Consider the following 16,827-nt stretch of genomic DNA (forward strand, 5'->3'; position numbering starts at 1 on the left):
GGTCACGGAAGTTTGATTTTGTAAAAATAAAATAAAAATATAAAAATATAAGCCATGTCCTGCTCCTTCCCTGACTTTTCCTAAATGTTTGTATTTTACACTGCTCGTTTGTCAGAATTTTGAAATCACAAAAAAAGCATTTAGAGCCTTTTAACCTGTTTTATTCACACCTACTCCCAACCTAACCCGCTAAGACAATGTGCTGTAGGACGTTGGTACCCAGTCAGGTGCTAAAGCTTCTCTCTCTCTCTCTACTCACTGAATGAATGACAAATGGATGAATGGGCGATAATTGTGCACCTTACTTCACAATTGAATTTAAATTAGGCCTAACTGAATGATAAGGAGGGTGAAGAGGTTGATTTAATTCAGTTTAGTGTAATGATGCGTTTGTTATGCCTATTTATCAGTAGCAAATAATTTGACAGCACGCCTTTGGGGTTGATACCACTGTCTTTTACATTTTACTTTGTAAAAAGAAGCTGTTATGGAACCGTTTATTTACTATAACTCTGATACTAATCAAATGTATTGTAAGGGTAACAAAAACATTCTATATGTTGCAGTCGGCCTTTAGAATAATGTAAAACATATCCTTGACTCTATCCAACTTGATGAGCGGGAAACAAACGATGCCAGTCAGCCTGCACAGCCGGCCCATCAAAACTACACCTAAACTATACCGAAACTAATTTCACACATAATAAAAGTTAGCCTGTAGACAAGTATCAGATAGAGAATATTCTGCAGTTTCTATTACACTTACCTATTATTGTCAAATAACTCTCATAATTCAAGAGGTACAGCTCTAATTCCAAATGTCACTTTTCAAGAATATCCTTGCATTCAGCACATGCCCATTTGGCCAGCAACATTGCTCTGGCTACTAAGCAAAAACTAGAAACATAATAAAATTACAATTACAATATATTTATTTATGCAATTCATCCTTTACAATTGTTCATGCACTGGTGCTTTTGTTTAGGAATACAGCAAATCATTTCACCCGTGACCTGGCTGGTTCTACTATTCACTTTTCAGTTTCTATTTTGCCAAAAGAAGCTGTAACTGGACTTTATTAATTACTATAACTCTATTACTAATCGAATCTACAAATAAAGTTGATCAAATGGATTACACTGTCATGTTTTTATTGTAAGGGTAACGAAAAATAGTCTATAGGCCTACGTTTTTCCTAGGACTTTGTAGAATTATACAAAACATATCCTTGACACTATCTAAACAAATAACTATTGATATAATTGTTTTAAAAGGATATATTTATTCACGCAATTAATCCTTTATAGTAGTTGATGCACTATTTATCAAGTGGTGGTGCTTATGTTTGCGCACCTTGCGGGTTGATATGCATCTGATGCATATGCTAAAGGTGCGCCCGGCAACGTTCTCTTGCGGGTACTTATAGGCTGAATGGGCCAGGAGGTTCTGGTGTTAAAAAGCAGAGCTTTATGCATTGTTGACTATACCCTCTCCCGCTAAAATGAAACATTGACAATATCGACACAAAGCCTGATATAGAACCAAAACAAGGGAGCGTCTCTCCTTGAAGTCTAAAATAGACCACATTTATAAATCAATTGACTGACATTGAGCCTGACCTTCTGAACTAAAATAGACCTGAAGAGAAAGAAAGAGGTATCAATGGTGCCAAACAGAGCTTCTCCTGTCCCATGTGACACCCTGTGTTAAAAGAGGGATGGAGGGATGGAGGAAGAGTGACTCACCTGAGAGAGAGAAACTGATGAGCCTTCTGTTGCCAAGACTCTGTGTGACCTCCTGGCTGACCACTGGCTTCAGCACCTGTGTGGAAAGAAACAGAGAGAAAGAGAGAAAATGAGAAAGAGCAATGAGAGATAGACAGGAACAGAGAGAAAGGAAGCGACATTACAGTAGGGAGTGAGTTACATGCTGTACCTCCCCTTACCTTCCCTCCCCCTCTCTTCTCCTCATCCTCCTTATCTGTCCTGTCCTGTCTGGGAAGTGAGATCCAGTATTTCAGGGCCATTACAATGGGCCTGGTTGAGGGCTGGGGGATCAATAGCCTTGCATTCATTAGGGCTCAATTGATCCGGTCTCCAGGAAGGAAGGGGAAGAGCAGGGAGAGGCCCCCAGGGAGAGGCCTTCTCAGAACAGGGAAAACTATAGCTGCATCAGCCCTCCCATCCAGGGCTCTCTGATGGGGGAAACACCAACACCCAGAACCCATCAGCTGTCTCTGACATAGTGGAGAAAATTGTGTGTGTGTGTCAACACTGTATTTACTACACTAGAGATTCACAAATCTGTACCGTGCCCTCAAAACCCTTTTGATATCTCGGTGGGAAGTGACTTTGCCCACCATTTTCTAAATGTTTATTACAAAACAAAAGCCTTAAATGCCAGTAAACAGAAACAATTGGCAAGCGAACAAAATAACCTTAAGAGCAGGTGTTTGGACCAGTTGTAGACAAAGAAATGCAAATCCTTTGGTCCTGAACATAAAACAGAGGCCAACAACAAGGTCTATTCACAGATTATACCGTAACACAGAGAGATTAACATAATCTGACTGCCAGATTAATCAAATTACAGCTGAACCATAGATTCAGTCACAAAATGAATTTGCACTAGTTTCACAATAACAAGATTATAAAAATGTGAGATTTTTTTTTTAAATCCTGAATTAAAAGATGTCAAAGAAAACTGGTTGAATCAAAGTTGTTTCCACATCATTTCAACCACCGTTGAATCAACGTAGAAAGCTGATTGGATTTGCAACAAGCAATCAACGTAAAGGCATTTCATATTTTTTTCACTTTTAACCTAAATCCAACGACATTTGTTGTTGAATTCATGTTAGTTCACAACTCAACCAAATGTAATCAAAACTAAACGTTGATCTGATGTCTGAGCCCAGTTGGAGGGTGAGACATGATTGATGAGGAGAGGCAGTAATCGATCGTCCTACTTCCTGCAAATAATGCATTTAGGTTGAGGAGGGGCCAAGTGGAGAAAACAAATACTTCGATAACTATCTGACCTGTAGAGGTTTTAATTTCTGCTCTTGAAAGATCCAATATTGTTTCTACCAAACGATGCATATATTTTCAGGAATGTCTCAATATGGACTGTACCCATCAGTCTTCAAAGGTGAGTTAAAAAAATACATGTTTAAGCACTCTGTCCCCACTATTTGACTTAGCAGGCAATGCTCTTACTCAAGATCAAGCCGTACTACATCTGCAGAGTGGATATGAATTACATTAAAGGGCAAAAGCCATAAATAGACAACGAGCGGATCTGTCGGACAGCTCTCCCATATCACCTTCCTTGTTCTATCATCGTCCGAGACAAAAGAGGAAGTGAGACATCCTACTCCCTCAGTTTTTTCTGGTTCATATACAGTTAATGAACTAAGCAGACCAGACCCAGCTGCTAATGCATGGGTGCCTATGGGAGAGCCACCCTGTTAAGCAGATCGGAACTGACCATTTTTTTTCAATGGTAAACGGCCTGAGTGGGACATCTTCATTTGTCTACCATCTTTGTCATCTTCCAGTTCAGAGAACAAAACCTCTAATTGAATCCAATGGTGTAGAAGTCATCACAATGAAAGAGAGATAGAGAGAGAGAGATGCTAGATTAGAGTCATCACATAGTGTACACAGACAGTGGAACAGAGAGCTTTGCTGACAAAAGGAGATTGCTATGGGAAGAAGTATGTCTATAAAAGCCATGGGATGTGGTGGGGTAGGACCTAGTACATATGTGCATTAATATTAAAGATGGCACCGATAGAGATGGCAGCTTCGCTTCTAGTCCTTAGGAAACTGTGCAGTATTTCGTTTTTTTATGTATTATTTCTTACATTGTTAGTCCAGAAAACCTTAAGTGTTATTACATACAGCCGGGAAGAACTATTGGATATCAGAGAGATGCCAATTCACCAGCACAACCAGAATTACGACCAGGAATACGACTTTTCCAAAGCGGATCCTTTGTCTGCACCTCCCAAGGCATTTGAACTGATTCCAGAGGCCGACCCAAAACAACGCCACCGGAGGAGAGGGTGCGGGAGCGGTCTTCTAGTGAGGCTTCGGATGCGCGCACACCACCCACCGCTTCCAAGTATATTACTTGCTAATGTCCAGTCCCTAGTTAACAAAGTTGACGTAATCAGGGCAAGTGTTGCTTTCCAAAGAGATATCCGGGATTGTAACATACTCTGTTTCACGGAAACATGGCTAGCTTGGGACATGCTGTCTGAGTCAGTAGCCAATGGGATTTTCAGTGCATCGCGCCGACAGGATTAAACATCTCTCCGGTAAGAAGAAGCGTGGGGGTGTGTGTTTCATGATTAACGACTCATGGTGTAATTGTAACAACATACAGGAACTCATGTCCTTTTGTTCACCTGACCTAGAATTCCTCACAATCAAATGCCAACCGTATTATCTCCCAAGAGAACTCTCCTCGGTTATTGTCACAGCTGTGTATATCCTCCCGCAAGCGGATACCAAGACGCAATCAAGGAACTTCACTGGACTTTATGCAAACTGGAAACCATATATCCTGAGGCTGCATTTATTGTAGCTGGGGATTTTAACAAAGTTCATTTGAGAACAAGGCGACCTAAATTCTATCAGCATATCGATTGCAGTACACAAGTGATTAACACGCTCGACCATTGCTACTCTAACTTCCACGATGCACACAAGGCCCCCGCCCTCCTTTTGGCAAATCTGACCATGACTCCTATAGGCAGAAACTAAAACAAGAAGAACCCGTGCTTAGGTCTATCCAACGCTGGTCTGACCAATCGGATTCGACGCGTCAAGATTGCTTTGATCACACGGACTGGGATATGTTCCGGGTAGCCTCAGACAACAACATTGGTGTATACGCTGACTCGGTGAGCGAATTTATAAGGAAGTGTATAGGAGGTGCTGTACCCACTGTGACTATTAAAACCTTCCCTAACCAGAAACCGTGGATTGATGGCAGCATTTGCGCAAAACTGAAAGCACGTACCACCGCATTTAATCATGGCAAGGCAACTGGGAATATGGCCGAAAACAAACAGTGTAGTTATTCCCTCCGTAAGGCAATCAAACAAGCAAAGTGTTAGTACAGAGACAAAGTGGAGTCGCAATTCAACGGCTCAAACACGAGACGCATGAGGCAGGGTCTACAGAAAACGACGTCTTGCTTCCAGACATATTAAACAACTTCTTTGCTCGCTTTGAGGACAATACAGTGCCACCGATGCGGCCCACTACCAAAGACTGTAGGCTCTCCTTCTCCGTGGCCGACGTGCTGGCTGGTGTGTTTACGGACATATTCAATCAACCCCTATCCCAGTCTGCTGTCCCCACATGCTTCAAGATGGCCACCATTGTTCCTGTTCCAAAGAAAGCCAAGGTAACTGAACTAAATGACTAATTCTGTCATAATGAAGTGCTTTGAGAGACTAGTCAAGGATCATATCACCTCCACCCTACCTGTCACCCTAGACACACTTCAATTTTCTTACCGCCCCAATAGGTCCACAGATGATGCAATCGCCATCACACTGCACACTGCCCTATCCTATCTGGACAAGAGGAATACCTATGTAAGAATGCTGTTAATTTACTACAGCTCAGCATTCAACACCATAGCACCCTCCAAACTCATCATTAAGCTTGAGACCCTGGGTCTTGACCCCGCCCTGTGCAACTGGGTCCTGGACTTCCTGACGGGCCGCCCCCCAGGTGGTGATGGTAGGAAACAACATCTCCACTCCGCTGATCTCAGCCCCCTCCTGTACTCCCTGTTCACCCACGACTGTGTGGCCATGCACGCCTCCAACTCAATCATCAAGTTTGCAGACGACACAACAGTGGTAGGCTTGATTACCAACAACGACGAGACAGCCTACAGGAGGTGAGGGCCCTCGGAGTGTGGTGTCAGGAAAATAACCTCTCACTCAATGTCAGCAAAACAAAAAAGATGATCGTGGACTTCAGGAAACAGCAAAGGGAGCACCCCCTATCTACATCGAAGGGACAGCAGTGGAAAGTTTTAAGTTCCTCAGTGTACATATCACCGACAAACTGAAATGGTCCACACACACAGATAGTGTGGTGAAGAAGGCACAACAGCACCTCTTCAAACCCTCACTAACTTTTACAGGTGCACAATCGAGAGCATCCTGTCGGGCTGTATCACTGCCTGGTACGGCACCGCACACAGGCAGTGATACAGCCCGATACGGCACCGTATTAGTGATACAGTGATACAGCCTGATACGGCACCATATACAGCCTGGTACGGCACCGCCCACAACCGCAGGACTCTCCAGTGGGTGGTGCGGTCTGCACAACGCATCACCGGGGGCAAACTACCTGCCCTCCAGGACACCTACAGCACCCGATGTCACAGGAAGGTGAAAAAAATCAATAAGGACAATAACCACCCGAGCCACTGCCTGTTCACCCCGCTTCCATCCAGAAGGCGAGGTCAGTACAGCTGCATCAAAGCTGGGACCGAGAGACTGAAAAACAGCTTCTATCTCAAAGCCATCGGATTGTTAAACAGCCATCACTAGCACAGAGAGGCGGCTGCCTACCCACAGAATTGATATCACTTGAATAAATGGAACACTAGTCACTTTAATAATGCCACTAAGAATGTTTACATATCTCGCATTACTTATCTCATATGTACATCCTGTATACTGTATCCTACACTATTTATTCTATACTATCTATTGCATCTTAGCCGCTCTGTCATTGCTCATCCATATATTTTATATTTATATATTCTTATCACATTCCTTTACTAGATTGTGTGTATTAGGTATTGGAATTTGTTAGATATTAGGTTTTGTTGTGGAATTGATAGATATTACCTGTTAGATACTGCTGCACTGTCGGCTCTAGAAGCATGAGCATTTCGCTACGCTCGCAATAACATCTACTAACCATGTGTATGTGACCAATACAATTTGATTTGATTTGATATGTCCCTTTTCCACTGCAGGGTTTTACACCGGTGCTTTGTCTTTCCACCCCTGAGGCCCCCCAAAAAGCCTATGGCCATGGCCCAGGTGAACCTACTCTGACTTGAGGCCAGACTAGGGCCAGTGGGGTATTGATAGGAGTAACTGGTCGAGTCAGATTCAGCGAGGCAGCGTCAGATTCAAAGGCAGAGGGAGAGAGAGTGAGAAGAGGAGAGGGGGATTCTCCTCTGCAGTGCGGCTGCTCTGCTGACTGCTAAGGCTGGCGCCCCACTGAGTGAAAAGCTTACACAGCGGTCCTGTCAGCTCAGCACATGGCACGGCTTAGACTAAAGAGTCAGGACACAGTGAGGACAGAGACGCATACATACATATACTTTATGCTGACATAGATGCGCGTGTGCATTGCCCTGCACGCGCGCGCGCACACACACACACACACACACACACACACACACACACACACACACACACACACACACACACACACACACACACACACACACACACACACACACACACACACACACACACACACACACACACACACACACACACATAGAGACACAATCACTCTGTCCCAGTTTCAAAGACACAAAGACACATTTACACATCAAAACGAGATCCATGACATGGACAGAGCAGACAACCACACACACTCCCACCGCCGATCACACGACAGAGGGAGAACCAAGCTTCTACAATGGAGGTAGACCTGAGCCAAACACTGTCATTTTTGTAAATAACTTCACCTTCTTTCTAATGCAATAGAGGGCTTTGAGAGTGATGAAAGAGTGGGAGCAAAGAGGGCCCAGTTCATCTGGAGAAGTGTGGCAAAGAGAGTCACACAGACGGTGATGGGCAGATAACACTGATGATAAATACATCTCTACCCCCCCCCCCCAATTCACCGCAACAAATCTCCTCCCTGCAGATGCAGATGCAGATGCCCACAACGGCGACCCAATATGTCTGGGACCTCCTGTGGGCTCTGGCATTTTACCAGTATGGGTACACTGATGGATGGGAAGAACTGGTTATAAGGTTTACATCCCAGCTCTGTGGATGTTAGCATACATTGTGTTGTTTAGTATTATGGCTGTGGGTTTCTCAGTCAAGCCATTTGTAATCTAGTACACATTCTTGGACGGAGAGTCCCTTGAGAGGAAACGCCAAGCCAGTAACACAGATAACACAGTGTGTGTGTGTGTGTGTGTGTGATCTGAGATGAAACACAAGAGACGATAGGGACAGTTCCACACTGATTCTCTGATTTGACAGGCTCCTTATCTCAGTACACAGCCACCTCTCCTACAGCCTGAGGTTAGTATGCAAGCGACAACACATGACAGTTAAAGTGAACACCACTTTGTACATTTTTGATACAGAAATGCTATCATTTAACTACTAGATTGACACCTGCTACTTAGACGACGCCTACGCTGAATATAAATGATTTAATACACTAAGCGACAACCATCTTCAAACTTCAAGCGTTATGCCCTTTGGCAGAATAGAGCAGAACACTACCAGGCGTTAACAAAACAGATACTGTCACACATAGGAAGAGAGAGAGTGGGGAGGGAGAGAGAGAGAGAGAGAGAAAGAGAGAGAGAGAGCAAGAGAGAAAGAAAGAGAAAGAGAAGGAGAGAGAAAGTAAGAGGTCGAGGGTGAGAGTGAGAGGCAGAGAAAGTGAGAGGTAAAGTGTGAGAGTGAGCGGTAGAGAAAGAGAGGACAAGAGAGTACAAGAAGCAGAGAGAAATGAACTGGCCATCTATTACCCAGGCCAGCCAGGTGAGTAGAGTCCTCCTCCTCCTCCTCTCAGTGCGTCTCGGAGACACCATCAGTCACAGCTGTTGGCTGTCTCTCCATGAATCACACACCACACACACAAACACACTTCGCCTTATCGGTCCAAAGCGGCCGAGCATGTCCACTCCATCATCTATCTTCCTGACAGGCGTCAGTACTGTAGTGAAGCACTGAAGCTAGGGCCCCCTTCCTCTGCCCATGTCCGTTTGATGTGTACTCTAGCTCAACCACTTCAGCCTTCTCTCTCCCTCTGACAAGGTGAGGTTATTTTAAACCAGGAATACAGTAGTCAGATCAGGTTTAGAGGTGATCAGCATTTCTGGTGGCCACGCCAGCACAACGGCAGGCAGCCGCGGTAACACTATAGCTAGCCTAGCTTAGGTCAAACACTGCACTACCAGCCAGGACCAACGTTCAATGTTGAATTAAGAAGTATGCAACGACAGGTCTACGGGCTTATGTTATCAAAGCAAAAGGACAGGAGATGGTAGAAGCCAATGCAGTCAAAGTGACTCACACAATGACTGGCCAACACACACAACACAACACTGTGTTGACTTTAATGCAGGGAAATTTAAATCAGTTTCACCGAATTTCTATCAGCATGTTAAATGTGCAACCAGAGGGGAAAAAATTATTCTAGACCACCTTTACTTCACACACAGAGACGCGTACAAAGCTCTCCCTCGCCCTCCATTTGGCAAATCTGACCATAACTCTATCCTCCTGATTCCTGCTTACAAGAAAAAATTTAAGCAGGAAGCACCAGTGACTCGGTCTATTAAAAAGTGGTCAGATGAAGCAGATACTAAACTACAGGACGGTTTTGTTAGCACAGACTGGAATATGTTCCAGGATTCTTCAGATGTCATTGAGGAGTACACCACATCAGTCACTGGCTTTATCAATACGTGCATCGAGGATGTCGTCCCCACAGTGACTGTACGTACATACCCCAACCAGAAGCCATGGATTACAGGCAACATTCGCACCGAGCTAAAGGGCAGGAGCGGGACTCTAATCCAGAAGCTTATAATAAATCACGCTATGCCCTCCGACGAACCAACAAACAGGCAAAGCGTCAATACAGGACTAGGGTCGAGTCATACTACACCGGATCTAAAGCTCTTCGGATGTGGCAGGGTTTGCTAACTATTATAGACTACAAGGGGAAGCACAACCGAGAGCTGCCCAGTGACACGAGCCTACCAGACGAGCTAAATAACTTCTATGCTCGCTTCGAGGCAAATGGCACTGAAACACGCATGAGAGCATCAGCTGGTCCGGAAGACTGTGTGATCACGCTCTCCGCAGCCGATGTGAGTAAGACCTTTAAACATGTCAACATTCACAAGGCCGCTGGGTCAGACGGATTACCAGGACGTGTACTCCGAGCATGCGCTGACCAACTGGCAAGTGTCTTCACTGACATTTTCAACCTCTCCCTGTCTGAGTCTGTAATACCAACATGTTTCAAGCAGACCACCATAGTCCCTGTGCCCAAGAACACTAAGATAACCTGCCTAAATGACTACTGACCCGTAGCACTCACGTCTGTAGCCATGAAGTGCTTTGAAAGGCTGGTCATGGCCAACATCAACACCATTATCCCAGAAACCCTAGACCCACTCCAATTTGCATACCGCCCCAACAGATCCACAGATGATGCAATCTCTATTGCACTTCACACTGCCCTTTCCCACCTGGACAAAAGGAACACCTATGTGAGAATGCTATTCATTGACTACAGCTCAGCGTTCAACACCATAGTGTCCTCACAGCTCATCAATAAGCTAAGGACTCTGGGACTAAACACCTCCCTCTACAACTGGATCCTAGACTTCCTGACAGGCCCTCCCTGATGGTAAGGGTAGGTAACAACACATCCACCACGCTGATCCTCAACACGGGGGCCCCTCAGGGGTGCGTGCTCAGTCCCCTCCTGTACTCCCTGTTCACTCATGACTGCACGGCCAGCTCCAACACCATCATTAAGTCTGCTGATGACACAACAGTGGTAGGCCTGATCACCAACAACAATGAGACAGCCTATAGGGAGAAGTTCAGAGACCTGACCGTGTGGTGCAAGGACAACAACCTCTCCCTCAACATGTTCAAGACAAAGGAGATGATTGTGGTCTACAGGAAAAGGAGGACTGAGCACGCCCCCATTCATGCAGTGGAGCAGGTTGAGAGCTTCAAGTTACTTCAAGTCCAAGCACACCAAGACAGTCGTGAAGAAGGCACGAAAATACCTATTCCCGCTCAGGAGACTGAAAAGATTTGGCATGGATCCTCAGATCCTCAAAATGTTTTACAGCTGCACCATCGAGAGCATCCTGATGGGTTGCATCACTGCATGGTATGGCAACTCCTCGGCCTCTGACAGCAAGGCACTACAGAGGGTAGTGCGTACGGCCCAGTATATCACCAGGTCCAAGCTTCCTGCCATCCAGGACCTCTATACCAGGCGGTGTCAGAGGAAGGCCCTAAAAATTGTCAAAGACTCCAGCCACCCTAGTCATAGACTTTTCTCTCTGCTACCGCACGGCAAGCGGTACCAGAGCGCCAAGTCTAGGTCCAAGAGGCTTCTAAACAGCTTCTACCCCCAAGCCATAAGACTCCTGAACAGCTAATCAAATGGCTACCCAGACTATTTGCCCCCCCCCCCCCCCCCCCGCTGTTGCTACTCTCTGTTATCATCTATGCATCGCCACTTTAATTACCCTACCTGCATGTATATAATTACCTCAATTACCTCGACACTGGTGCCCCTGCACATTGGCACATTGACTCTGAACCGGTACCCCCTGTATACAGCCCCGCTATTGTTATTTACTGCTGCTCCTTAATTATTCGTTTTTCTTATCTCTTACTTTTTTGGGGGTATTTTCTTAAAACTCCATTGTTGGTTAAGGGCTTGTAAGTAAGCATTTGACTGTCAGGTCTACACCTTTTGTATTCGGCGCATGTGACAAATACAATCTGATTGGATTTGATTTTTGTATAAAAAACACACAAACAGAGACATATCTCCTTACAGATTTGACCAGAAGCAGTGCACTTGATAGGGAATAGGGTGTGATTTGGGATTCGCCCCCATTGATGTCATAATATTAATAAATAGGGAGTGCCTTTGCACTCGAAGCCCATCTTCAACACACTTCAACAGGGCACAATGCTGTAAGTGGTAGTTAACTGTGCTTCACAAACTCTCCACAGCCCAATAAAGGATAAAGGTGCCATGAAGTGAAAAGCAAATTAAGGTAACTCTCTCTCCAGCATTTAGGAAATGAGAAACTCCACCAATAAGAGCCAGGTCAATCTGGATCTGTCCATGATCATCTAATCCACAGACAGACGATAGAAAGAGTTCAACTCTCAAAAGACTACACAGTAAGGCAGTCATTGCAATACTGTAGAATGACATAGAATCTAGCAATGATATATCCTATGAATTATGGGACCACTATGGTCATTACACTTTACAATTCCACTATGCATTCAATCGAAAAGTGGGTGGGGGCATCACAGTACACTAAAAATAGGGATGGATACAGCAAGGACAATCTTACAGTATGAAGTCCTCTAACCAAAACAACAGAAGGAGCGAATGAAAGAGGCTGGCCGCCCACAGAGCTCTTGAACTTCCCGTTCAGCCAAGGATAGGAGGATGAGAGATAGGGAGGTCTGCACGCAACCTCTCGTTCATTAAAGAGGACTTCTGCTCACTCTCTTCCCCCTGTTATTTATAATCCCTCTGTTTGTGTGCCGTAATTCTCCTTTGTATGTCTGTGGCTGCATTCCAGCCCTCGATGAGGACATGACTACTGTAGAGTTAGCTACTGTGTAAACCAACTGCCATTATAGAAATTCACCTGAGTCTTATGTTGGGATGCTACATTGTTGGCATGTGCTCTCACAGACATTGATATTAAATCAAATCAAATCAAAAGGTATTTGTCACACGCGCCGAATACAACAGGTTAGGTTAGGATGACCTGAAATATTCTGCTTTTACAAAATGTGATGATGTTTTCAAATGAAACACAATACCTTGCTCTTGTTAAAACTTTTAGAATTGATTGCAGTAAGCATACAGTGAAATGCTTACTTACGAGCCCCTAACCAACAATGCAGTAAAACATTTTTTTTTAATATACGGTTAAGAATAAGAAATAAAAGTAACAAGTAATTAAAGAGCAGCAGTAAAATAACAGTAGTGAGACTATATACAGGGGGGTACCGGTACAGAGTCAATGTGAGGGGGCACCGGTTAGTTGAGGTAATATGTACATGTAGGTAGAGTTTTTAAAGTGACGATACATAGATGATAACAACAGAGAGTAGCAGTGGTGTAAAAGAGGGGGGGGGGGGGGGGGGGCAATGCAAATAGTCTGGGTAGCCATTTGATTAGGTGTTCAGGAGTCTTATGGCTTGGGGGTAGAAGCTGTTTAGAAGCCTCTTGGACCTAGACTTGGCGCTCTGGTACTGCTTGCCGTGCGGTAGCAGAAAGAACAGTCTATGACTAGGGTGCCTGGAGTCTTTGACAATTTTTAGGGCCTTGCTCTGACACCGCCTGGTATAGAGGTCCTGGATGGCAGGAAGCTTGGCCCCAGTGATGTACTGGGCCGTTCGCACTACCCTCTGTAGTGCCTTGCGGTCGGAGGCCGAGTTTCCATACCAGGCAGTGATGCAACCAGTCAGGATGCTCTCGATGGTGCAGCTGTAAAACATTTTGAGGATCTGAGGATCCATGCCAAATCTTTTCAGTCTCCTGTGGGGGAATAGGTTTTGTCGTGCCCTCTTCACGACTGTCTTGGTGTGCTTGGACCATGTTACTTTGTTGGTGATGTGGACACCAAGTAACTTGAAGCTCTCAACCTGCTCCACTGCAGCCCCGTCGATGAGAATGGGGGCGTGCTCGGTCATCTTTTTCCTGTAGTCCACAATCATCTCCTTTGTCTTGATCACGTTGAGGGGGAGGTTGTTGTCCTGGCACCACACGGCCAGGTCTCTGACCTCCTCCCTATAGGCTGTCTCGTCGTTGTTGGTGATCAGGCCTACCACTGTTGTGTCATCGGCAAACTTAAAGATGGTGTTGGAGTCGTGCCTGGCCATGCAGTCATGAGTAAACAGGGAGTACAGGAGGGGACTGAGCAGGCACCCCAGAGGGGCCCCTGTGTTGAGGATCAGTGGGGAGGGTGTGTTGTTACCTACCTTTACCACCTGTGGGCGGCCCGTCAGGAAGTCCAGGATCCAGTTGCAGAGGTGTTTAGTCCCAGGGTTCTTAGCTTAGTGATGACCTTTGAGGGCACTATGGTGTTGAACGCTGAGCTGTAGTCAATGAATAGCATTCTCACATAGGTGTTCCTTTTGTCCAGGTGGGAAAGGGCAGTGTTCAGTGCTATAGAGATTGCGTCATCTGTGGATCTGTTGGGCGGTATAAAAATTGGAGTGGGTCTAGGGTTTCTGGGATAATGGTGTTGATGTGAGCCATGACCAGCCTTTCGAAGCACTTAATGGCTACAGATGTGAGTGCTACGGGTCGGTAGCAGCTACAGTAGGGTCTGTATAGGTTTATCAAATGTCAACAAAACAAAATTAAACGCCAACATAAGCTGATCCTAGATCTGTGCTAGACCTGTGCCTATAGGTTACAAAATATGTGGCTATAGGTTATTCGATCTGTGCCTATTGGTTAACTTCTACACGGAACATTAGGGAGGAGGACATAGGGGAGGGGTTAAGACGAGGGTGTGTTGTGGTGACACTCACAGGGGCAGATGCATTCTTCACTGTCACACTGGGTGTGGTGGCTCGCAGGGCTCCGCTCACACCATGGTAATACTTGAAGCATATCTTTGTCTCCGCTGCAGGAGAGAGGGAAAGAAACAGAGAGAGAGAGAGAGAGAGATTTTAACTTTAAGTGCCCTTTTCTTGACACATTTCAATGAATGGCGACCAATTGTTCCGTCAGACGACACTTTTGACTAAAATAGTCACATCCAGTGAGCGTGTCAAAATCAAGAGAGAGAGTGAGACATACTGAGAGAGAGAGAGAGAGAGAGAGAGAGAGAGAGAGAGAGAGAGAGAGAGAGAGAGAGAGAGAGAGAGAGAGAGAGAGAGAGAGAGAGAGAGAGAGAGAGAGAGAGAGAGAGAGAGAGAGAGAGAGAGAGAGAGAGAGAGAGAGAGAGAGAGAGAGAGAGAGAGAGAGAGAGAGAGAGAGAAGGTGAGATTAAGGTCACATCACTACAAAGTCATTTTTTTCCCTTCCCGTGACCCACTGGATTAGATGGAGGGATGGATTGGACAGAGGGATGGATTGGACAGAGGGATGGATGGATGGAGGGAATAGAGAATAGTAGTGACAGAGACGACGGCAGGCTTCCTGACAGGATGATCCAACCCTAATCCCTTTGTTGACATCATCATCAGGTTGGTGGAGGAGTAAGGCAGAGATGGAGCACCACAGTTCATCATTGTTGTGCGACAGACTATAATCCACTGTATCCAATGAGGGATGTCAATCATTTCAACATCATTGTATTTTTTTAACTGTTCATTTTCCTCTAAATTGTACTGCTATCATTGCGATACAGCCAGTGTAGGTTAAAGAGGCGTCAGCTGACATAATAGGAGAATAAATCAATTTAGGATAGGCATGTGCATTCTTGTCTATTGTGTGTGTGTGTGAGAGAGAGAGAGAGAGAGAGAGAGAGAGAGAGAGAGAGAGAGAGAGAGAGAGAGAGAGAGAGAGAGAGAAAGAGAGAGAGAGAGAGAAAGAGGGAGAGAGAGAGAGACAGAGAGACAGAGAGATAGAATCATGCTCTAGGGAACACACATTGTGATGACAAAGAGGTGGGTGGTGGCAGTGTTCACGAGAGGAGAGTCCCAGGTGAATTTGTGCTGCCAAATCCGTCTCCTTATGCAGTTACTACACATGTTCTAAAAACAGAAAATCAGAGCTGAGCAAAAAAAATAGCAACCAGAAAAGACCCACTTTCTGAACGCTCTACTTGACTTCCCCTGTGTGTGTGTGTGTGTGTGTGTGTGTGTGTGTGTGTGTGTGTGTGTGTGTGTGTGTGTGTGTGTGTGTGTGTGTGTGTGTGTGTGTGTGTGTGTGTGTGTCTCAGTCTGAAAACAGCTCACACCTGCTCCTCTGTCACCTAACTAATAGGGTACCATTTCACTCTGTAACACATTCCATTTGTATCCAAGGGAGGCTCTAACGAAAAATCACTATCTGCTTGTCACACAAAAATGGGCTCCCCTTATTTAAGCATTCCTAGCACAGTCATTGGGCTCTGCCACCACAGGGGAGTGTCAGGCTTTTCCACAGGGAACCTGAGGATATCTCTCTCTAGGCTTGGGCTTTCTGCAGCCTCGGCAGTAGATAAGGCGGTTTGTTTGGACTGATCCTGAGTCCCAGCCACAGATCAGGCAGGCTGCCATGTGAGCAGCAGACATTAGTCCTGCTAGTTGTCATATCCCTGTCGGAGATGAATAGCAAGGGAGAGAGAAATCAATACATCCGTCCTGGTCGGCGGTGGCAGGTTTGAGAATGAGATATGGACAGAAATGTGGATAATGGGACATATTTTGCATAATCGCAAAAAAGTTATTTTTTTAAGAACTCTCCCTGGCTGACAAATTGGTGGTGAAATTGTCAGAAAGTTCCCGACATCTGGAGGAGAGAGTGGGTATTTGAGTCTGACTCACTGTGATTTCTGCAGCCCTCGGAAACATCAGTGCCTGCCTGTAGCCTGATGCACCATTTTAATTAGTATAAATAAAGTATCACCTCATGGTATAATTCTAACAGCTTGCGACATCCAAGAGATAAATACTAACATTTTGCTTAGGCCAGTAAACATCCAATGTAGTCTAAATACTTATGACAAAACAACACAGAGGGCTTGAAACGAGCTATCAACTCTCCTACAGATAAACAACATGCTCTGCACACAGGACGTGTTACAATGCTGAACTTCAAATCTCACACATAGTGATAA

At 45.2% G+C, this 16,827-nt stretch overlaps 1 protein-coding gene across 1 annotated transcript in view; it reads right to left on the reverse strand.

Moving 5' to 3' along the window:
• The window catches only part of LOC139531827 (E3 ubiquitin-protein ligase HECW1), a 77,074-nt gene that overhangs the window by 48,787 nt on the left and 11,460 nt on the right, over positions 1–16,827 (reverse strand). The window contains exons 5-6 of the mRNA XM_071328701.1: positions 14,591–14,685; positions 1,746–1,821 (exon numbers count right to left, since the gene is read on the reverse strand). Coding sequence (XP_071184802.1) covers positions 1,746–1,821; positions 14,591–14,685 — 171 coding nt within the window. The remainder of the gene's footprint in view (positions 1–1,745; positions 1,822–14,590; positions 14,686–16,827) is intronic.

The sequence above is a fragment of the Salvelinus alpinus genome, chromosome 10 (genome assembly GCF_045679555.1).
Source record: "Salvelinus alpinus chromosome 10, SLU_Salpinus.1, whole genome shotgun sequence".
Classification (NCBI taxonomy): domain Eukaryota; kingdom Metazoa; phylum Chordata; class Actinopteri; order Salmoniformes; family Salmonidae; genus Salvelinus; species Salvelinus alpinus.